Source organism: Leishmania panamensis, assembly GCF_000755165.1.
Source record: "Leishmania panamensis strain MHOM/PA/94/PSC-1 chromosome 34 sequence".
Lineage (NCBI taxonomy): Eukaryota > Euglenozoa > Kinetoplastea > Trypanosomatida > Trypanosomatidae > Leishmania > Leishmania panamensis.
Window position 1 is genome coordinate 1704773 of NC_025881.1, and position 22311 is coordinate 1727083.

A 22311-nucleotide genomic window follows, 5' to 3' on the forward strand; every position below is an offset into this window, starting at 1 on the left:
CCCCCCCCCCCACCACACACACACACAGCAAAACGCTCCCTTCCTACCCTGAAGCGTATCACCATCCGCGCCTTTCAAGAAGTTCGCTCTTTCCCTCCTTTTTTTCTTCTACTTCCTCAAGAGCCAAACATTCTTTAAATACTTCTTTCATTGCACCACAGTCAACAATGCGGAGGGCTTTCGCTGCTGTACCCGTCGTTGCTGTGGCCTGTCTGCGCTTCTATGGCACCAGGCACTTTACCGACAGCCACGAGTGGGTGGAGCAGGGTGAGGGTGAGGTAACCATTGGTATCTCCTCCTACGCCCAGGAGAATCTTGGCGACGTGGTGTACGTCTCTCTCCCGCAGGTAGGCGACACTGTCACGGCGAAGGATGTGGTAGGCGAGGTGGAGAGCGTAAAGGCTACGAGCAACGTGTACTCCCCGGTCGACGGCACCGTCACAGCTGTGAACGAGAAGCTGAAAGATGAGCCGAGCCTCGTTAATCAGTCTCCGGAGGAGAAGGGTTGGCTGATCAAGGTGAAGTGCTCTGAGATTCCCAAGGGCCTCATGGATGAGGCGGCGTACAAGAAGTTCCTCGAGTAAGTGACATGTGCGTGCAGTTGCTTTGACGACGGGTATTTTTGCTTTTGTGTTTTCCTTCCTTCTGTCTCGCCTTGCGCTTGTGTGCGTACCTTTTTGTTTTGGCTCTGCGAAGAAAGACGCGACCGAGTCGAGTATGTATGCGTGTAGGTCTCTACCTACGTGTGTTTATCTCGGAGTGCATGTACACGGTGTGCATGCATTCAAACGCCGCTTCTTATCCACGAAATAGTGCGGTGTCTTTTTTTCGGGAAAAAAGACGAATGAAAGGCAACTTGGTTTTTTCAAAGCTCGCATCACTCTGCTGGAGGGGGGGGGTAGTGTCTGGGGCTAGCGAAAGAGTAAGTGTATGAAAGAGAAACGAAGAACCGAAAGGGATGACAGTGTGAGCGGAATTGGCAGCAGTAGCAACGGCAGCGGAGAGAAGAACCTACGTACAAGTCAAGGTTCAGGGAGGGCTGATGATGCTGCCAAGAAGCACAAAAAGAAAGGAATGGACAAACTTAGTCAAAGGCGAACAGGAAACAACAGCGGCTTTCACACCAAGAGGCCGATTGCAATTCGTACCTTTCATCTTAGCTCGCTCTCTCCCGCTTTCCGCGCAGCTCGACACTTACATCTTCTCACCGCTCCGTTACACCAGCCCAAGCACGGACACGTAAGAGGGTGGAAAATTGAGGTTGCAATCTGTTCTATAGCGGCGAAGGTGCACCGCGTCCTCTTCTTTCATCTATCGCCAATGAGCACACACACACACACATATATATATATATATTCAGTGGGGTTACAGTCGAGCTAAAGAAGAAACGAAGAGAAATCACAGCATGTTGTGGTGTTCTCCATTACTTGATGAAAGTCATGGACAACTCTTTCTCTGCTTCTTTTTTTTTTGCGTTCTCCTCGTTTTTCTTCGTTCCTTTCCGCTTCAATTTGGGAAGCCGATTGCGTTCTTCTGCAGCCCCTCTCTTTTCTTTCCGTTTTGTTTGTGTCTGGGGTTCTTCTTTCCGTGCGTAGGCTGTCTCGCTCTTCCTAGTCTGTCTTTTTCCCGCAGTTTCCCATTACCCCTTCAACCTTTTCTTCCCACCTTCCTTCAGAATGCTGGTTAGCTCAATATGATGAGCTTTTGTGGACTCGATGAGATCAAAAAACGAGCCCATCGCTGACATTTGTGTGATGACCAGGTGAGGCTGAGCTGAGTCCAAAGGCGATGCGATGTGTGCTGTCCCAAGCTCAGCTGTGGTTCGACTTCTAAGAAGCCGCGGAGTCCAGTTACACTCTTGTTTGAACCTCACGCTCTTGCAAGTCGTTTGCAACTGCACCGCTACTCTTTTTGTCTGCGACTGCAGTCGTCTTTCGCTTGTTATTTGGGGAAATATAGGAAAAGGAATTGCGGCCGTCTGAGCGCACAAGCCCGTATGTCGAGGTTTTGTTGACTGGTGGTCTTTGTAGCTGTCACCTGTTGCAGGGCCGCTACCAGTGGATTCTTCACTGAGCGCGTGTGCCGGTTCCCACCTCCTAAATCGGTAGATGCGTGCGCACTTGTACTTTGGCCTGCTCTGTCCATTTTATTTTCTTCATCTCACTCAATGCATAAACGTGCAGTCGTAAGAAAGCGAGGCGTTTGCATTTAGTTTCCCTGCGCTTCCCCTCGATAGCCCACTCGGCGGTCAATAGCGTTGGAGGTACCACGTCCTCTGCACCACTCTGGGTCAAATCAGCTTCTTGCATGGGAGACCGTACTCGAGTCACGGTCATCGCAGCTGCTGCAGCACCGGACATCTGGGAGCAAGGAAAATCCAATCAGAGGCGCTCCTTTTGGTGCTGAACAACAATAATATCGAAACACCGTATCCTCTAGACGTGGGCAGACGCGCATTGGCAACGTACTGACCACAACTACGCGAAACGGAGACTGCACTCGAACAGCGGACTGCCGAGGCCGCCAAGGCTTCTCGTCGAAAACAAGAACCCATGACAGAGGAGGCTGGCGCTACTGACGTAGCGTGGCGGGAACTAGTACGACGCACACGGCTAGTGGGGGCATCTCACGTACAGCGAATGCGGGCTCTGGAGGCAAGAAAGCTAAAGGTACATGACCAAGATGCAGACACACGATAGCGACTAAGCGCACTGCGCGCGCGGGAGGTGCAACTTGTGGCAACGCAATAACCTCTGAGGTATCACCGCCGGAGTTTTACAGATGTACTGCGGCAGTCGCTCGCGCAGCTGCAGTGAGGCAAAGGAACACCAGACACGCCTCACAGCACTTGATGTCATCAAAGAACTGTGACCGTGTCTGGCGGTCTCCTCAGTGAGCTTTATTCCGTCCCCTGCTTCGGTCTTTAATCCGAAGCTGAACTCATATGAGTGTAGGAATACGTTTTGAGCTGCTTCATTACTACTTTGGCTGAGAGCAGCGGCGATAGTCTCTGAATCGATGTATGACGTGGTACACGAGGCTGATTTCGACGGGAAAGTAACCGAAGGACAACAAACTTGCTCCAGCTAGTTTGATAAGCATCTCTGCTAGTTCTCTTGCAGGGGAAGGGAGGGGCGCAGCGCTTTCGAGCTCATTGCTTGGCATCGTTGCTCTCTCTTTCCCACTGCCTCCTTCGCCGGGGTAATTGCTAGACAGGTGGGACGTCTCCCTCACCAGTGCACTCTCTCTTCTATTCTGCAACGTAGCTAAACGAAAGGCGCGCATGAAAAGTCATCGACAACGTCTTACGTTGCTCGAGCTCTTTTGTAAGAGTGACGACTTGCCTTGCGCACCTCTGATCCGCAGGGTATCCCTGGACGACACTGTTTTAATGAGCTCGCTTTCATGCACTTCTTCCTATTGATTTCTTTGATTCAACTTCACTGTTGTCGTCTCACTCCTCCTACTCGCTTGTGTTGCTTTGTGTGTGTGCGTGCGTGTGTGTATGTGTGTGTTTTGCATCACTGCTTTGACGGCGCACGCACTGTCCTCTACTGTGTGACTGCCGTGCACAAATTCCCACGCATACCTTGACGCTTCGCAAGTGGAAGCGGTAGCGCCATCGCTATCAAGACGCAGGACACACACACACACCCACACGACTGCTTTGCTGCTCCTCACTTTTTATTTCGTTTCGCATGTCAATTACAATCGGCATCAACGGCTTCGGCCCTGTGGGGAAATCCGCCTTATTCGCGGCCCTCGCTGATCCATCCTTCACCGTCACGGCAGTCGTTGACGCCTCTGTGTGCGCGGCCTACATCGCATATGTGATTGAGCAGGAGTATCCGCGTCGAAACCCGGCGGGGACACCAATTCGAGTGACGGACACGAGGAAGGACCAGATTGTACTCAACGACACCCAGGTTATTTATGTGTCGGCAGCCCAAGATCCTCAGTTATCCCTGTGGAAGCAGTACGGCGCACGTTACGTGCTAGAGTGCACGGGCCTCTACACCACACGTAGCCGCAGCTGGGGTCACGTGACAGGTGGTGCGGCGGGCATCTTCATCGCAGCAGCCAGTGCTGATATCAACACAGTCATGGCATCAAGTGCCTTGGAGAGACTCTCGGCGTCTTTGCCTGTGTGCGCTGCAGGAACGCCGATCGGGGCCGCTGTAGCTCCAGTGCTGGACGCGCTGGCGAAGGTGATGGAGGTTGAGCGTGTGAATTACACGGCCCTCTATGGTACTCAACCCCAGCACCCCATCGGTGCCAAGTCGGAAGACTCGCGCGACTGGCGGCAAGCACGGCTGCAGTCATATGCTAACTGTGCGATGGCTTCCAGTCGCGACAACGGCGCAGAAACTGTGTGTGCGCTCCTGCCTCACCTGGCTGGTCACGTGAGTGCTGGCGCTTTCCAGGTTCCTGTGCTGCAAGGGTGTGCGATCGACCTAGTTGTCTACACGAAAGAGGCCACGTCAGCAGATGTGGTGGCGAGCGCCTTTGCGCACTCCATGATCGACTCGGAGTCGACCGCGAGGGTGTGCATCGCCAACAGGCCCATGATCAGTGTTGACTGCATTGGCAACTCACGTGTCATTCTCGACGCTGCTTCGTCAAGCAGCAGCACCGATGGCAAGGTGCATCGCATGGTGTTGTGGGTGGATGTAGAGTGCTACTACGCTGCTGTGCTGTTGTCGCTGGTGAAGCAGGCACACGCCATTCACGCACCACCGGGGCCGTAAGGAACGCATCATTAAGACGCACCCGAGGCAAGCACGGCGGCTCTCTTCATCTGGTGATCTCCCCCTGTCTTCTGCGTCGCCCGCGCAGTGTTGGAGCATGGCCATCTCTATCTGTCTGTCCCTTGAAGAGCCACTGACGCTTCTTCTTTCTCCGCTGTTGCGGTGATTCTTCCTTCTCTTCTTCATGTGTACTGTCGTGTTTTTGTTTTGTGTTCGGGCCGAATGCAGGCCCTCCTATGTAATCAAACACCCTTCGTTTTCTTGTCTCCCCTTCCTCCTGGCACTTTCTGGATGAGATTATACGTGTAGACGTGCGCATGCGTCTGTGCGGGTTGTGCCAACACCCCTCCCCTCCTGGCTTTTGCCCATGGACGACACGACCAGCAACTAACAGTGGCACACCCATACATACAACCGAAAGGAAAATCAGTGAGGCCGAAAAAAAAAGACGACGACCACCACACCGATGCCGACTGAAAGATGCAGAAGACAACATCAGCTTCTCCCAGCGCAGAGGCGTCGGGTTACATCTGGGTGAGTAGGGGGACGAGTGTTCAGGCCACATTTGCGGAACCGAAAAGTGATGAAAGCGAGTCAGGCCCTTTTTTGATGCCTCTGGACGTGGTAGCGCTTGATGGATGGCTTTGTCTTCGATAGACATCCATGGACATACGTGTTTGCCTCCGCATCGTTCTTATTTGATTCCGGCTGCTTTTTGCTGCTCGCGTGGCACTGCTGCCTCTCTACCCCCATCGTCGGAGACAACGCGCCACTAAATGGTATATACCCATCCTCTCGTCACTGTTTCGTGGTCTGTGGGGCCCGTTGCAGTTCACTCACAACAGCCCATGCACTTTCTCTCCACTGCTTCCATCTCGCCTTTTTTCTTCGTCTTATTATTTGTCCGTGCACATGTCACGCGAAGAAGATCCACTTGCCACCCAGCACCCCGAAACACAGGCACATACACACCCACACACACGCACGCACACAAAGAAGCACTGACAGCCATCAGCGTACGTCGAAAAGATTTCAAACGAATAAAAAGGTGTCTGATCCACGCAGCCAGTCATTTTTTCCGTTTGGTGTGCCTCACTGCGTACAGGTGTCGTTTCGATTTCTCATCTCCCTTGTGTGTGTGTGGGGGTTTGTCCTTGTAACCTGCGCATCAAACGTCAGTTGCTCCTCACCCGTCCTCGCTTTTTCTAGAGTGAAGCACCCACAGCAACGAAATATCGCTATACCTGCCTCACCTCAGGAAACGCTACAATGGAGGTCATCATGAACTATATGTATGAGATCGACCCCATCCACCTGGTGACGAGCGCCGTCGCGCAGCAGATGCTGGCAATGGTCTGGTTTGACTGCATTGTGCGCCAAATCGATCGTTACTACGTTGCTGCGGACAAGGGCGTGCGGCGCGTCGAGCACGCTATCACGCGCTACCCCGGCATAATGGTCTCTGCAGCCACCTTTGCCTGCTCGTGTCTCCGCTCTCTTATCGTACTAACGCTGGTGCACATGTGTGATTGCTCGACACTTTACCAGTACCAGTCGGCGGCAATGGTGGCCGTAGTGATCGGTACAATGCGCGTGCACCGCACCTTCTCGTGCCACCGTCCCATCCAAATTTTCGTGACCGAGACCGGCTACGAGCTGGTCGCGGCGATGACAACAGCGGTGGTCTGTTACTACATGAAGAAGTACAACTTTTAAGCTCACCATCTTGCGGCTCCTACTTCATTTGGAGTGCCCAGTAGCTCAACGATGAATCCCAGCCGCATCTTCGACTGCTGCCGAAAGACGCATCTGCCGGTGTGTGTGTGTGTGTGTGTGTGTGTGTGTTTGGTGACGTCTCCGTGCGTTTGCCTTTATTTTGGGGTTCCCTCCTCTTTCGTCGGCGAAGTGGTAAGGGAGGCTTACATTTCTCTCTGTTCTTCTTTGTATTTTCATCCTTAGACGCAGCCACTTTTCTCTCTTAAAAAAAAATACTTTTTGTTCGTTCTCTGAGTGCACGTGTAGATGATCTCGCGACGACTTCGATGCATGTCTCTCCTTGCCTGGTGTTCTGCATCTCGGTCAGTTTTGTGTAGTATTGCTGCCTTTTATTTCGTTTTCTTTACATAGAGAAACGCATTGAGAGGGAGCATTGCGTGTAGGAGTGCGGTGGCGCTGTGAAGTATATCCACATAGGCGAAGACAGGAAAAAAAAGCGCTAGGGGTGAATGAGTGAAGTGAATAGAGGGAGCAGGAAAACATTGCCAGAACATCGTGGTGGAGTCAATAGAGCTTTACTCATTTTTGTGTATCTGCCAAGACTTTGCTTTCACTGTTTTTTTCCCCCTTTTCCTCTCTCTCGCTTCCTCATCGCTCCAACCCTCGGTGACTCTTCTCTCTGTGCGTGTGCCTACACAGATGATCGTGCCTATCCTCCTTCAGTTTCAGCTGATCTTGTCCTCTAACCCTTTCGCGCTTTTTATGCTAGGAGGTTTTCGAAGACACCGCGATGGAGATGTGGTGAATGCCCTGTAGATGTTCTTCAAGACCGCTCCTGGAAGGGTTGGCATGCTGCTTAGCATTCACTTCCGGCAACTTGGCATAGGTGAAGACGTATGCGCACATGCTCATCAGCCGTCTCGTGTGTGTATGTGTGTGTGCATTTGCGTAACTTTGACAACGTTCTCTCTAGAGTCAAAAAAAAAAATTGCACGAATAGGCGCCAGCAGAGTGGGCGGATAGACCGAGAACTTGCGTCGCTTTAGTCGCTGTGGGAATGATTGGCTTAGGTGTACTCTGATGTCTTGTAAAACGAGGCGGGAGTCCCAGCCGTGTGTTCTCCTATTACAAGGTCTCCACTGCGCACTCCTCCTGCGAGCTGCTTGATGATGCGGGAAGGGTCGTGGGTGAAGATTATTACTGCTGTCTGTAAAGAAACGATACAAGTGATGTAGAGCAGTGCAATTGAGTCGCTCATCGAGCCCCCTATCTCTTTCTGCCGTCTCTACGTATGTTACGGCTAACGCCGCGGAGCCTCCCGCTTTTATTTTCATATTCCTACACTCACGTCTCCCTTCTCTCCTTGGCTTCTTTTACTTGTATCTGTGGGTATAAACTACGTACCCCCACACACACACATTGCACCGCTTTTCTTTCTCATTTTCTTTCCCTTTCTACTGATGTGTAATTCTCTTCTTGTTTGGCGCAGTATTATTATCCAGTGCTCACACCCACGCACACGCACACTCAACTAACTCCTTTTTTTTTTGGTTACACACTACACCAAGTACACCTTCGATAGTATTCGAGTATCTCTCTTCCTACGGATACTAAGACGACAACTGCAACCGTAAACTCACAGAATAGCGGAAAGGAAAAGCGGAGCTACCCTTGTGAGGGGGACGAAGAGAGTAACGACCTCTGCACACCCGATCAAAGCCAAGGATTCTGCGGTCGCAGCAACTAAACACAGCAGTACTCCTTTATTACATTACACATACACACACACACACGCCCATATATATATATATATATATATATATATATATAGCATTACTTCTAGAGGTGTACGCACGCAAGCATCATGCCGAACGCGTACTGCTACTTCGACATCACCATTGGTGGGAAACCTCAGAAGGAGCGGGTGGTAGTGGAGCTGTTCACAGATGTGACACCCAAGACATGCGAAAACTTCCGCCAGCTGTGTCTCGGCAACGATGGGAAGAAGGTGGAGGGGACGGAGGTGCCCATGACGTACCATGGCTGCACTTTCCACCGTGTCATCCCTGGCTTTATGATCCAGGGCGGCGACTTCACCAACCACAACGGCACCGGCGGCGTCTCGATCTACGGCGAGAAGTTCGAGGATGAAAATTTCACAATTCCGTGCGACAAGAGCGGCCTACTCGCCATGGCCAACGCTGGCGCCAACACCAACGGCTCGCAGTTCTTCATCACGACGGCGCCGGCGACGCACCTGACGGGCCGCCACGTCGTTTTTGGTCGCGTGGTGCGTGGCATGAACACAGTGCGCGCCGTTGAGCAGACTACCACCGGTGCCAACGACAAACCTGTGGTGGACTGCGTCATCACCGGCTGCGGCGCGCTGGATGCGGTGCCTGAAGTGGTGCTGGCTGCCGATGGCGACATGTACCCCGACTACCCAGAGGATGTCGAGTCGCCTATGGACGATGCCAAGCGCATCGCGGCCGCCGAGGAGATTCGCCAGATTGGTAACTCCCACTTCACGAGCGCCGCATTCGACTTTGCCATAGATAAGTACTCGAAAGCGGTGCGCTACTTGAATCAGGTGGAAAACAAGGATGATCACCCTGAGGTCGACAAGAAGCTGATCGCTTGTTACAACAACAGCGCAATGTGCGCTATCAAACTCGAGCGGTGGTCGGAAGCTCGACAAACAGCGTCTCTTGCTCTCAGTGTGGATGCGAAGAACGCCAAGGCGCTTTTCCGCCGCGGCACGGCGGCACTGAGTACTGGCGATGCCGACAGTGCTGTCGAGGATTTGACGCTGGCGCACCAAACTGAGCCGGAGAACGCAGAGATTGCCGCGAAGCTGAGCGAAGCAAAGGAGAAGGTGAAGATGCAAAAGGCGAAGTTGGCAGCCAAACTCAAGAAGATGTTCTCGTGAGGATTGCGCATGCCGGACAGGACATGGTAGGGTGGACACATTTGACCGCACTGTGAGGTACGCTTTTCGTGGAACGCAACGCGCGGCCTCTCTCCTCCGCAGACTCCGTGTCGGCGGTGCAGCCACTCCGCCCATTGGCCTCTTCTCTTGATGTTTGACTTGTTTGATCTTTGTTATCGATTTTTTTTTTCTTTGTCGCATTGCATGCCGCGTCTTTTCATGGAGTTCTTTTCTTTTTATCGTTCGAAACACACGAGAGACTCTCTCTCTCGTTCTCTCCGTTTCTGTCTGTTTCTCACCTTTGTTTTTCTGCCTTGTGCGCCTCGTCGGTCACTGACTCGTGACTCATTGTGCACATCAACGAATTTCGCAACACAGGGAAAGAAAAGCAACTGGTGATCTAAACCGAGAGGAGATTTACTCGATGATAAAACCAAAACAAAAGCGAGAAAAACTGAGCAAAAGAGTCAGTTGATGACTCATCGATAGTCAAAAGAGAAGGGCTAAGAAGGGGAAGGGGGGGGGTGGAGAGAGGGTGTACGTTGTTTGCTTATTACGAAGTGACCGTTTTGTTTTCGGCCTGCCAGCTCTCGGCATACGAAACATTTGAGCGTGTCGTCGTGTTCCTGTCCTTTCGTGTGCATCTTTTTTTCTGCTGCACTACCCGCACTCCTGCGGGCCCATCACCTGTCTTTTGGCTTGATGCTCTCTCCTTTTCCTCGTTAGGCGAGCCCATGTCGTGCTCTGTACCACTAGCGGTGGAGTTTGATGCCCCTCGTGCTGTGCCACCTCCTTTCTCTCATTGACGCCAGCGCTGAGCCTCTTAGGTGAGCAGACGCAAGTTTTTCAACTTTTCCTCTATTATCTCGTCCTCCTTTTCTCGTTTGACGAAGGTCTTTGCGACGGGCTTTTATCATGGGACTGCTCTTGTACCTGTGACTCGTGTGGTTGTGCGCGCGTCTCACTCGTTTTCCTCTGCTGCTCTCGCTTCTTCACTGGAGAACAAAGAAACAGAGAAAGTAAGCAGCACTGGAGGCCGATAGTGCCGTGGCGTTATGCCTGCCCTTTTATTGTTGTTCTGATCACACATGTGTACGTGCTTTCTCTCGCTTGCCGTCACTCGTGTCGTAGGAGACGCTTTAGTCAGCGACGCACTCGAGGCAGCCCACCCGCCCACTTCTACCATCCTTCCCATCCCCGCCTCCCCCCCAATACACACCCACACTCACTCAAAGTCGAAGACGTGAGCAGATGGAGGATTCGCGTCGATGATGTGGTGTCTGTATGGCATGAGTGAGGCGGTCGCCTGGGCTTGGGCCGTACTCAGGAGTGGTGTAGGTTTTTGATGTGACTTGTGGTACAGTAACTGCTTTCGCTGGACACCCGAAGCACTGGTGCGCCAGCGGCCAGCGTGCACGTGGCCCCTCTACAGCCGCCCTTCAAGTGGACAAAGGCTGACCTGAATCGAATGAGCGCCGCGACAGGCGATGGATACACGTCGGCAGCTCCCTTGCTCGCAGCGGATAAAGTTGTTTGCGCGCGCCAGGCTGCTTGCAGTGCACCAAGGCGACAGGTAAGAGCTGTCGCCAAACATCTTATTTCCTTTGTCTCTCACTTCAGTTATGAGTACGCTCTTGAATGAGTGGACGTCTGCCGCCCAATCCACGAAGAGAGCGCCACCCAAGAACATCCTGCACTACTGGACCTCTCCATCTTTGATATTAGCCTTCGTGTCTTTTGTCTACGCGCGGCTAGCGGTTGAGGCTGCCTGTGCCACTCCCACTGCAGCCATCATGAAGTGCTACGCAGTAGTCGTGCTGCGCATCTTCTTCACCGCGGCGCTGTGCGCGCGCGTCTGTTTTGCATGTGCGCCGAAGCGCTCCAAAACCATGCAGTTCTTTCTCCCTCTCATCGGATTGCCACTGAGGGTTTGATACGACCTCGAATATGGCGCGCTTTGATTTTCTGCTTTGCCACCGTGAGTACTGCTCTGCCGACGTCGCTCCGCGGCGCGGCAGTCCCAGCGCTCTTGTGGGTGGCAACTGCCGTCTTGTACTCTGTGGCGCTGACACTGCAAGTAGCTGACCTACAGTTGACTTTTTGAAAACACAGCACCTCCAGCCCATTTGGCGTGCCATGCCTGCGCTGAGGTTGGTGTCGATGCACGAGGAGGCAAGTAGGCGCAGGTCATATGTTCTTCGTGATACTCTCAGCAGTGACTCGCTTGCGGGCTTGCCTCCTCTTCTGCCGAGTGTATTAGCTCTCCTGCTCCCCCCACACACCACAAACACCACAAACGTGCGTCTGTTGTGCCTCAACACCCACTCTTCGTGTCGTCGTGGGGAAACGCGAGGTTGAAGAAACCCATAAGACGCGAACGAAAGCCGTTCTTGTGTTTGTCGCCTGTCGGCGCCGTCCCGGCACTGGCCTTTGTATGACTCTTTAGAAGTAGGGTTTTGTCTTTGCTTTGCCGTCTCTCTCTCTCTCTCGCTCTTATGCACTCGTTCCCTATCTCTTGGTCTGCTGTCCCCCCCCGCTTGCAGGCAATACTTGTGCTCTACACTTCTCCTCTTGTCTGCCGTGTGAATTTTTTTTTTTCCTATGCCCCTCCTTCCCTGACTCTCTCCTTCCGCAAAAAGAGTCTTCCCGGACGACATTTCCACACGTCGTCACAAACAGACCTCCATCGTGCTTCTTGTGACGTCTGACACACATCTGCACACGTATTGCTTCCTCGAAGTCCCCACTATTTAAAAGCTGAGACAATGGTGATCGTTACAGAGGAGATGGTGCTGGAAAAGGAGCGGCAGAACGCTGCCAGGCGCGAGGCTCTGAACAAGCGCAGCCAAAAGTTGTCTCATGTGACTGAGCCCGATCCCAACTTTCCACCGGAGTGCTGTTGTGTGAAGCCAATTATCTACCACAACATCCGTGAGCAGGTCCCTGTGCCGCAGCAGCGCTTTATGTACATCCTAGCGGGTCTCTACATCACTTTAATGGTCCTCATCGTCTATAATATTGTCGCTGCCTTGGTGGCCTTCATTCTCGGCGGAAACGTCACGCACTTTGGTCTCTCTTTCCTGTTCCTGCTGGGAATCCCTGGCGCGTGGATTGCGTGGTACTACAACGTTTACTGCGCCATCGTGTACTCGTCGAGACCGCGGCAGAAGCTTGCTCTGTTGGGTCTTTTCCTAGGCGTCGCGTTCGATGTGTGGATGGCGGTCGGCGTCACTGGCTTCGGTGGCTGCGGCTGGCTCTACGCCTTCAGCTTGATGCGCACTGTGACTTCGTTTGTGATGATTCTCATTAGTGCAATTTTGTGGTCTCTGCACGGGTTTGCGCTGTGCGTGGTGATGTTGCGTTACTGGCGCGTGTCGGGAACGCTCTTGCGGCACAGAGAGAACATCTACGGCCAGAGCATCGTTTAGCAGCCTGGCCTCTCCCACCGCGGCTGGGCAAAGCCCCCCGACCGCCGTCCATGACCCATCACAGAGACTCTTTTTCTTTTACCCCATATGCCCCCTTCTCTGCCATAGAGCCTCCGCTCGCTCTACCCCGCCTCCCCCCTCCTCGGTCTGTCACAGGCCCAATTGCGTCGTGCAGAGCACCCGTAGTGCACGCGTTGCAGCACTGCGCCGACTCACCGTCGCCTGAGCACGACCTCTGCCTCAGGCTTGGCCTACCACCCGTTCCGCAGGTCGCCCCTCACAGCCGCTCCCCGTCGTGCCGGGCGGGATGCGCTCGAGTCACGATGACACTCTGTCTATCGTATGGATGGCACAGGCGTGCTCACCGTCGCAGGCCGCTCCGACGCCGCGCCATCCACGACCTGACCGCCGGCATCCGTAGCGATGCATCGCTCTCACCTCGCTACGTCGTGGGTGCCTGGCCCCGTCAGCGCCAGAAGCAGTTCGGCACTGGCAGGAGGGCAGAGGGTCCTGCCCGGGTTCCGCCTGGAATGGACGCTGGGCCCTGAGAGATGCTCCGCGCTGAGGTGCTCCTACAGCCATCAGGGGGAGGGGATGAGTTGAACATCAGGCAATGAAAGAAGAAATAAAATGCACATGCAGTTCTCGGACCTTTGTTTTTTCATTTACTCTGCTGGATCCCTTTTGAGCGCAAGGGAGGGACTCTGAAGGGTGCCATTGCCTTTCGAATGTTTTGCTGCCCTATTGCTTCTCCTTTTTTTCTCCCCCTCTTTGTGGTTCTATTTTTGTTGATCGAGTGCCTCATTGGCGGCATGTCTTGTCGTATGTTTCGCCCTTCGTTGGAGCTCTGGTGTGTCCGCGGTGCTCTTCGTTCGGTCTCGTGCTCTTTTATTTATTTCATGTTCTCGTTATTGTTTGCGCACTGAATTTTGTTGTTGTTTCTTTGCAGTGGCGGGGTGAGGGGGGAGTTGCGGTCGCGCGGTGCGCGCTTCATGTGCCGAGTGGGCTTCCTGCGTACTGCGTTATTTTGACCTCGTGACGATACTCACGGCCCCAGTCGTGGCCAGTTGAGGTGAAGGGGAGAGCTAAGAAGCAGGGGGAGTGGAGCGTATGAATTTGTCTCTTTGTTTATTTTGAACAGGGAATCTTAGCGTCTTCGAACCTTTCTTGTACTTTGCCGCGCCTTCCGCTGCTCCCCTCCCTCTTTCCCTTCCAAGTCACATCCATACAACGTGTCTGCACTGACACAAATTTTGTGTTATGATTGCTGCTTCCTAGCGGATTTCACTTTTGCATTCACCCGAGCTTACATTCGGGTGTGTGCGTGTGTCTGAAGAACAGTCGTTGCTTCCTGTACGCCTTCAGCAGTCTTTCAACAACGCCCCCAATAAGCTGTGATAAGACAACCCTGAACGATGCATTCCTTGCGCTAGGGCAAGGGAAAATACAAAAGGGAGGAGCTCGAGTGCCTCACATCCGTGGCCAACTCTGGCTTCTCCTCGCTCACTGCCTCTTTTTCAGCACCCACACCCACAAACACACAGCAAAGACAAGAAGCAGCATCTCTGCGATGCATCTACTGTCGTTTAGAGTAGTGCTAACTCTTTGGTCGACAAGCGCAAAGTCCACGCTCTGCTGCCCTCTCGTCACTTTATACTCCCTCTTGTGATATATATATATATATATATATCATTACATTACCATTCCTACCTCTCTCCTAAGTCGTGTTGTGGGACACGCCCCGCTTTCCGGAAAAGAAGTTACACCCAATACTGCAAACAATACCCCATCGAGCGTATGGGTAGTGACTGGGCGGCACCGCTTTGACATACTTACGCATACCACACGCCAGTGCGCCTTTCGAGAGCGACAGTCAAGAGGGAGAGCGCAGGAAGGGGACCAGCGTGTGCGTCTTTATGTCTCTGTTTACGTTCCTTCCAGTTTCCTCTTCACCACCCTCTTCACGCATTTGTGGCCACTTTCACCCCCCTACGTATCACGCCCCCTCAGCATCATGCGGTCCGTGATGGACAACGAATTCACTTATCGTGAGGGGTCAACCAAGCCCATATCGCCAGAGCTTCATCCTGGCGTCCTCTTCCAGCCTGCACTTTCGCAAAACGGATCCACCTCTACGGTTCCCTTCTCGGAGAGAAGTGGTCACCTGCGTTGTCTCCACGGTGTCCCGCACGGAGGCCTCGCCCGCGAGCTATCAGAGATGTTTCAAGTTGTCATTGACGGTGACGACGGCGGTGTTGAGATGCGACGCGTGCATGACCGCATCGAGGCTGCCCTGCGTGTGCGCTCACTATACCGACCCCTGAAGACTCACGTGAATAGCCAGGAGCGGGAAAACCCGTACATGTCAGCCCCAATGCCCAGCTGCGTCACCATCGCGCAGGAGGACGGCGTCTACCAGGTCTCTGACCATAACGTGTCACTTTTTCTCCCTATACCAAAATGGGCGCAGTACGCGATGGACGTACAGAGGGTGCGGCTCACCGTTGGCAATGCCGGCTGCGTCAACGCCTGCCACCATCGCCTTGGCATTATGCAAGAGCGCTCCCGTATGTTTTTTCTGCTCAATGCAGAGATGGAAGAGGGGGCAAATTATCACAAAGCAGGGGGTGTCTTTTCGGCCGCCAGGAAGGTAGACAACGCGGTCCTGCTTGCCGAGTCGATGGACGCGCAGGAGCTGCTCGAGGGGGTGAAAGAGATGTACCGGCGCAGTCCGGAGGCACCAGTGCGCCTGCGCGACGGGTCCAGCTCCACGTTGCGTGAGCTGCTTGGCACACACGGCATACGATCCGCAGATGAGCTGACCGTGGCTGGTCTAGGATGGCAGGCCGAGAAGGACGCGCCTCATCACGGTCAGATCGACTCTGCAGATTACAAGAGCATGGCCACCCTCGGCGCCGAGCTGCGCTTCTCCTTTACTGCGTTGCAGGGGTGCCTGTGCGAGAAGGTGCTGCAGCGTGTGGTGACCAGGGCAGAGCGGCCGTCACTCACTCCACAGGCCGCCGAGTACAGCCTGACGCTCTACGGCCTGCACTCCACCGAGCTGAGCGATCTGGCGGAGCTGATGCGGCGAAGGCTCGAGGGCCCGCATCCGAGAGTGCAGTATATTTTGAACATCAGCTTCACCGAGTCGCCACCCTTCGAGGTGGTGAGCAACTGCACGACGGTGCAGGACCAGCTTGACAACATCTTTCTCGCTCTTTTCAAGGCCACCTTGGCTGAGAATGACCCGAGCAACTCTGGCGTGGTGTGGCTGCTGGGGCAGGTGGGCGCTCTGCAAATGCTTCATGCACGGGACGGGCCCGACTGCGACTTCAACGAGACGGCACCACCCCCAGATCAGGTTCAGATTGCGGACAAGCAGAGTGGGCTCTACTACATGTACTACCTTTACGCGAACCTCGCTGTGTTGAATAGCCTGCGGCGGCGCAAGGGATTGGTGCCATTTCAGTTGCGCTGTACCGGCAACAAGTCGACAGGGATGGACGACCTGATCGGCGCCTACATCCTCTCCGACGTCATCACGCGCGCGACCAAGATTACCGACTACCCCGTGCTGCAGTACCTGTGCGGTCTGCATCGTGTTGGCCTAACGGTGTCGCCGCTGTGCGATCACATGGAGGATATCGTGGCATACAAGGACCACCCGCTTCCCCACTTTTTGCACCGCTGCCTGCACATCACGCTATCGACGGAGTCGCCGCTGCGTTACCACCACAACCCCCGCGCACTCATCGAGGAGTACGCCACGGCGCAGAAGATGTTTCGACTGAGCTCGCTGGACATGACAGAGCTTGCGCATAACAGCGTTCTCATGTCTTCCTTTTCTCCTGATGTGAAGCGGCAGTGGCTCGGGGGCGACTACCAACTGGGCGTCGATGGTAACGTGTTTGAGGTGAGCCACGTCACCAACGCACGGCTTGCGTTTCGCGAGGATGCCTGGGAGCTGGAGCGCAACATGATGCGTGACCTTAACTTTAGCCCCCCTCAAGAGGTCGGCGCCGGGCCCAGCTGCTGGCACTACCTGAGCAACGTGCAGGAGGTGGAATACGATACTGTGATGGACAACCGCGTCCGCTTTCCGCGCACCGTGCTCAAGGGACCACACACGGATCCGAAGACGGCGACGGCGGCACCGCGTGTTGCGCGCGCGCTCGATCTGCGCCACCAGTACATCTGGCGCCCACCCCCGCCGTGGGAGACGGCGCAGCGGCACGACGTCGAGACAGATTTTCAGCGCCGGACGGCAACCTTCAACGAGGATGAATGGACCTACGCGGCGAGCGACGGGGTCTTCATTGCGTACCCGAAAAGCGCCGTGCACGCCTGGCCGCGGTCGCTGCCGACGCTCGACGACTTCCACAAGCACCTGCGCGAGCTCAAGGATATCTGCGCCAGCGCCGAGGTGAAGGAGTACGCGCACAAGCGACTCGAAAACCTCGATCACAAGTTCCGCCTGCACCTCGCTCTCAACCATGAAAACGAAGCGGGCACCACGGAGGATCGGCAGTCCTCAAACCGCGACTTTTATCAGGCCACTAAGGTTGACACGCACATCCACATGGCAGCCGGCATGACCCCGAAGCAGATTTTAAAGTTTGTGCTTGCCAAGTTGAAGGAAAGCGGCGACGACATTGCTATGAAGAAGGGGGACGACATCATCACCCTGGGGCAGCTCTTCGTGAAGGCTGGCATCACGCCGAACTTGACGGTGGATCAGTTGAACGTGCAGGCTGACCACACGCTCTTTGAGCGCTTCGATAACTTCAATAGCAAGTACAACCCGATGGAAAACGGCGACCTGCGCTCGCTGTTGCTCAAGACGGACAACTTCATGAATGGCCGCTACTTTGCAGAGCTCATCCACGACGTTTTTGAACAGTACTCACGCGACCGCTACACCTACGCCGAGAACCGCGTCTCCGTCTACGGCATCAACATCAAGGAATGGGACAAACTGGCGAATTGGTTTGCCACCCACGGAATGGCAAACAAGCACAACAAGTGGATTATTCAGGTGCCGCGCGTGTACAAGGTGTTCCGCGGGCAGAACGTCATAGGCAGCTTTGGCCAGTATCTAGAGAACATCTTTCAGCCCTTGTGGGAGGCCTCACTGCACCCGAGCGAGCACCCAACGCTGCACAACTTTCTCAATCATGTGAGCGGATTCGACTCCGTCGACAACGAGGCCACTATTGATCTCCCATTCACGACAGTCTCGCCGTGGGCGTGGACGGCTGTCGAGAACCCGCCCTACAACTACTACCTCTACCACCTGTACGCTAACATTCGCACCCTCAACGAGTTCCGCGCCTCTCGCGGTTTCTCCACGTTTGGGCTGCGGCCGCACTGCGGCGAGTCTGGCTCTGAGGTGCACTTGTACGGCGCCTTTCTGTGCGCGAACAGCATCTGCCACGGTATCAATCTGCGCAACGATCCACCAATGCAGTACCTCTACTACCTGACCCAGATTGGACTGCACGTGTCACCTCTGAGCAACAACGCTCTTTTCTTGTATTTTTTGAGCAACCCCTTTCCCGACTTCTTCCATCGCGGGCTGAATGTGTCGTTGAGCACTGACGATCCGATGATGTTCCACCAAACACAGGAGCCGCTGATCGAGGAGTACAGCATTGCTGCACGTGTATGGGGACTCAGCGCGAATGACCTGTGCGAGATTGCGCGCAACTCCGTGCTACAGTGCGGCTTCGACAACAACTTCAAGCGCAACGCAATCGGTGACCGATGGTTCCTCTCGTCTTCGTTGGGCAATGACTCGCTGCGCACGCACCTTTCCAATATCCGTGTTGCGTTTCGGTTTGAGACGTACCATACTGAACTGAAGCAGCTGGAGCTGTGCTGCGGACGGCCGGTGGCGCGCTTCATGATGACCGCCGCCGAGGAGCGCGTTGTCGACGCCAAGATTGTCGATATGCGGCACGAGTACGTCCTTCTCTCCACGCATGATCAGGCGATGGAGGTGATGCTGCGCGAGATGGAGGACACGAAAGAGAAGATCTTGCAGTCCCGGACCCAGGTAGAAATCCTGCGACGGCAACAGCGCTCTCTGCTGGAGAACATTACGGAGATTGGCATTCGCCGCCAGGAGGCGGAGGAGCAGGCCGCGCAGGAGAAGGAGCTGCTGGCCTACAAGGGCCCCCTCTACACGCGTGACAAGTCACAGGGCTCGCATGTCGGCGACGCCGGCGCTGGTCGCTCTAGCATCGTACAGAGCCCCACTTGTCCGACACACCAGGGAGAGGCAATGAAGAGGCTTTTGCGCTGGAAGCCGATGCCACCAGATCTGATGCGCTCTGTAACCCAGGTGAGCGTCGGCGGTTCTCGTGGGCGTCCACTTCCGCCACTGCCAGGGCGGCAGCCGTATCCAAGCGTGACAGGTGCCAATGGCCCTGCCACATACTGAGGTGGCTCTGTATGGGCGGCTTCGGTATTGCCTCACCCCCTTTTGCCCAGATCGTTTTGGCGTTGCGTTTTTTTTCTTTTCGCTGTACAAGGATGTATATTACTGGAACCTCCGCGCGAGTGTCTTTCGCATGCGTGTCTCTACGTCTGTTTCGCTTCCCCCCTTCTTTTCAGGTGCGGTCCTGTCGACTGCACATGGCGTCTACGAAATCTGAAAAAGAGGCGAAGAAGTACTCACACCCATGCGTGTTTCTCCTTGTTTCTCCCCTCTCCTTCAGCATCACCACCTTTCTTCACTGCTTGCCGACCAGGTGTGATTTGTGGTTCTCTGCCATTCACTCACTAAAACCACCGAAACAGTCGTCTTAAGTGAAGAACGTAGATCAGCAAGACCTGAAGAGCCTTTTTTTGCTCGCCTACTCTTTGTTCAGCTGCCTCTTTTCTACGACAGCTTTCTTCCTCATTCTTGCTCAGTAGTTGGGTGTCTCTCTCCTTGTTACTGCTGCAGCAAGACACTTGGCGTGAGGAAGGCGAGTAGGGGGGAGCAGGGCAGCTCTGAAGATGCCCAACGCAAAGTCTGCAGTGGTCTTTGGCAATCCGCTCAGTCTCTCTGTCGCTCCTTACCGTTCTCCTCACCTCTCTCCCGCATTTCTGGTCTACTGGTGCTCTCATCTTCTCGTCACACCTCTACCCTTCTCGCTCCACTCTCGGATATTTCCCTCTTTCCCATCCCTTCTTGTTTCAATCTTTTTTCTCCGTCGCCTTGACACGGTGTTGATAGTGATGGAGTTACGCGTAGAGTAGTACATTATTGAATTGTCTACCTCCACTTGTGCGCCTCTTATTGTGTGTGCTGCATAGCTCCGCCCCCTCCCCCTACGCCCTAGTTTTCCCTCAGCCCTTGTATTGTGCGACAGGAACACCTCCAACACTTGTGCGTGCGCGCCTTACTGTAGCACCACGGCTGATTACTATTATCCTGCAGTGTGTGTGTGTGTGTTATTTCCCTTTAGCTCAGGCATCTTTCAATATTGTAACCATCATTCTACGATTCATCTTCAGCTTGTTTTTGACTTTGATACTTCGTGTGAAGTTCGCACATACCGAGCAGACCAGACGCAGCCATGCCGGAGGGGAGAGCCGCTGCGGTAACAGCGACGAGTGGATGGGTGTGCTCGAACTGCAAGGTGGAGCAGGCGGAAGACAACACCTACTGCCAGGTGTGCCAGTTCGCCCGTCCACTGGATCGCTACGGTATACCGCAGATTTTTTCTGGATATTTCGTCCACTTCAACGGCATCATCCCGCGCACGCTCATGCACCCGAGTCACTCGGTGGAATGGCGCATGGCAGAGCGCCATGGCGCCACCTGCTGCACCACCTTCGACCCTTCAGTGGTAAACATTATCGTCTACCGGCCCGGCTATGAGCGCAGCGAGAAATGCCGCATCTGCATTGAGCGGTACTCGAACGTCTCGTGCGTCCCGATTGGGTGGATGCTGGACTCTCTCCTCCAGTCGCGCCAGATTCATCCCTCACTCTATCGCCTGACGAGTGTGCCGGCCGTGGCAAACGCGACGGTGCGTGGCACCAACCTGCCTCACCACCATCACCCATTCTATCAGATCAACAAGCGCGAGTACGCGATCGCCACCTCCTTCCCTGCCCCCGAGACCAAGGTGGCCAAGGTGAAGAAGGTAAAGGAGGTTGAGCCGCCGACCGATATGGAGGTGACGACGGACATGGGAGGGATTCTCCCGCCCTTCTTCGATCTTCAACAACCCCAGTACACCGTTATGGACGTCTACGACGCGGTGGTGGCGTGCGCGACCGGCATGAGCGCCGATACTGGCGACGACGAAAATGACAAGATGGAGGTTCGCAAGACCAAGGCCGGCATTGAGCTCATCAGCTCGCAACAGTCGTACAACAGGGTGAACCGAGCCCTCTTCACGGGTATGAACGTGGTACTTTCGCCGTCTCTAACGGAGCAGAAGCCGTTGTTGATGGCCATCGAGCGATGCGGTGGCAAGATCACGGAGAACCGGGGCTCTCTGGAGGAGACGGTGCAGAGCGGTGTGACACACATTATCTATCACCACAATGACAAGAAGGATGAAATCATGGTCGAGGCAGTGCACCTCATAGCTACCACCACCCCCGGGCTTCAGCTGGCTCAATCGAACTGGCTGGAGGACTGCCTTATCCTCGGTGAGGTGCTGCCACTTCAGGGCATGTACACCCCAACACCGAAGCTACTAGAGACGCTCAGCAAGAAGTACGCCAAGGCGAATAACTGAGCTGTCTGATACGTGAATTTCTTTTGTGCTTGTGCGTGCTCGTGGTTGCACTCGAGGTTTCCTGCGCGTCTCCTGCCATGTCCGTGCTTTCTTTCCCGTCTACACTGCTTTTCTTTCATTTATTATTGATGTCGCAGGAAGGGTGGCGAGAGGAGGCGTTTTTCTCTCCTCCCCTCTTCCCCCAAATGCCAGTGCGTACGTGATACGGCATGATAAGACTATTTGGTGAATGCGCATTATGTGTCTGTCTCCCCTTCTCTTCGATGGATTCTGCAGCTTCGTCGTGTCTCCCCCTTTTCAGGTGTTGTTTTCATATTTTCGGGACACTATTTTCTCTTGTACGTTTTCTATTTCAGAAGTCAGACAAGTACGATGAGGATGAGTGTGCCACCATTTTATGCTGTGCTCTGCGTCTACTCGTTCTCTTTCCTCTTTCCTCTTTCCCACAGATTCGTATTAGTCGAAGTGTGCGTGAATGCTGTGACGAGTCCCTTGTGTGTTTCCTCTTTCCACTCGGCGCCCCTCGCTTTCCTTGTCTGTGCGTGCCATTTCCCTTCCGTTCTTTTTTTCCGAATTTTCCTGCAATTCCTGCACATCCGCAGTGATGGTGCGTATCACCCACTGCACTCCTCCCCTCCCATTTCCTGCTTCACGAATGCGCACACAGGGAGGGTGCCACCGGCGCAAGGTCAGTCATGACCGATGCAGATTTTATGGACCCCCTGTTGTGCACCCCTGACCTCACGAGA

The 22311-nt window shown here is 54.3% G+C and overlaps 8 protein-coding genes and 1 pseudogene across 8 annotated transcripts, besides 1 other annotated feature; all 9 read left to right on the forward strand.

The window, feature by feature from the left end:
• Positions 1 to 167: 167 nt before the first annotated feature.
• On the forward strand, positions 168 to 584 carry GCVH (glycine cleavage system H protein, putative; the record flags this gene model as incomplete). The annotated part of the gene is made up of 1 exon (XM_010704576.1): positions 168 to 584. The coding sequence occupies one exon, from the start codon at positions 168 to 170 to the stop codon at positions 582 to 584; it is 417 nt and encodes a 138-aa protein (XP_010702878.1).
• Positions 585 to 2108: 1524 nt separating this feature from the next.
• On the forward strand, positions 2109 to 2699 carry LPMP_344590 (annotated as a pseudogene).
• A 999-nt stretch (positions 2700 to 3698) lies between these two features.
• LPMP_344600 (glyceraldehyde-3-phosphate dehydrogenase-like protein) lies at positions 3699 to 4748 on the forward strand (the record flags this gene model as incomplete). Its single annotated transcript, XM_010704577.1, has 1 exon — positions 3699 to 4748. One exon carries the CDS (start codon positions 3699 to 3701, stop codon positions 4746 to 4748), a length of 1050 nt encoding a protein of 349 aa, XP_010702879.1.
• Positions 4749 to 6017: 1269 nt separating this feature from the next.
• On the forward strand, positions 6018 to 6464 carry LPMP_344610 (hypothetical protein; the record flags this gene model as incomplete). Its single annotated transcript, XM_010704578.1, has 1 exon — positions 6018 to 6464. One exon carries the CDS (start codon positions 6018 to 6020, stop codon positions 6462 to 6464), a length of 447 nt encoding a protein of 148 aa, XP_010702880.1.
• A 1864-nt stretch (positions 6465 to 8328) lies between these two features.
• Positions 8329 to 9393, forward strand: CYP40 (cyclophilin 40; the record flags this gene model as incomplete). Its single annotated transcript, XM_010704579.1, has 1 exon — positions 8329 to 9393. One exon carries the CDS (start codon positions 8329 to 8331, stop codon positions 9391 to 9393), a length of 1065 nt encoding a protein of 354 aa, XP_010702881.1.
• Positions 9394 to 11015: 1622 nt separating this feature from the next.
• Positions 11016 to 11327, forward strand: LPMP_344630 (hypothetical protein; the record flags this gene model as incomplete). The annotated part of the gene is made up of 1 exon (XM_010704580.1): positions 11016 to 11327. One exon carries the CDS (start codon positions 11016 to 11018, stop codon positions 11325 to 11327), a length of 312 nt encoding a protein of 103 aa, XP_010702882.1.
• Positions 11328 to 12158: 831 nt separating this feature from the next.
• On the forward strand, positions 12159 to 12821 carry LPMP_344640 (membrane-trafficking protein, putative; the record flags this gene model as incomplete). Its single annotated transcript, XM_010704581.1, has 1 exon — positions 12159 to 12821. The coding sequence occupies one exon, from the start codon at positions 12159 to 12161 to the stop codon at positions 12819 to 12821; it is 663 nt and encodes a 220-aa protein (XP_010702883.1).
• An 88-nt stretch (positions 12822 to 12909) lies between these two features.
• Positions 12910 to 13408: a repeat region.
• Positions 13409 to 14847: 1439 nt separating this feature from the next.
• On the forward strand, positions 14848 to 19263 carry LPMP_344650 (AMP deaminase, putative; the record flags this gene model as incomplete). Its single annotated transcript, XM_010704582.1, has 1 exon — positions 14848 to 19263. The coding sequence occupies one exon, from the start codon at positions 14848 to 14850 to the stop codon at positions 19261 to 19263; it is 4416 nt and encodes a 1471-aa protein (XP_010702884.1).
• Positions 19264 to 20386: 1123 nt separating this feature from the next.
• On the forward strand, positions 20387 to 21562 carry LPMP_344660 (hypothetical protein; the record flags this gene model as incomplete). Its single annotated transcript, XM_010704583.1, has 1 exon — positions 20387 to 21562. One exon carries the CDS (start codon positions 20387 to 20389, stop codon positions 21560 to 21562), a length of 1176 nt encoding a protein of 391 aa, XP_010702885.1.
• Between the last annotated feature and the right edge of the window lie 749 nt (positions 21563 to 22311).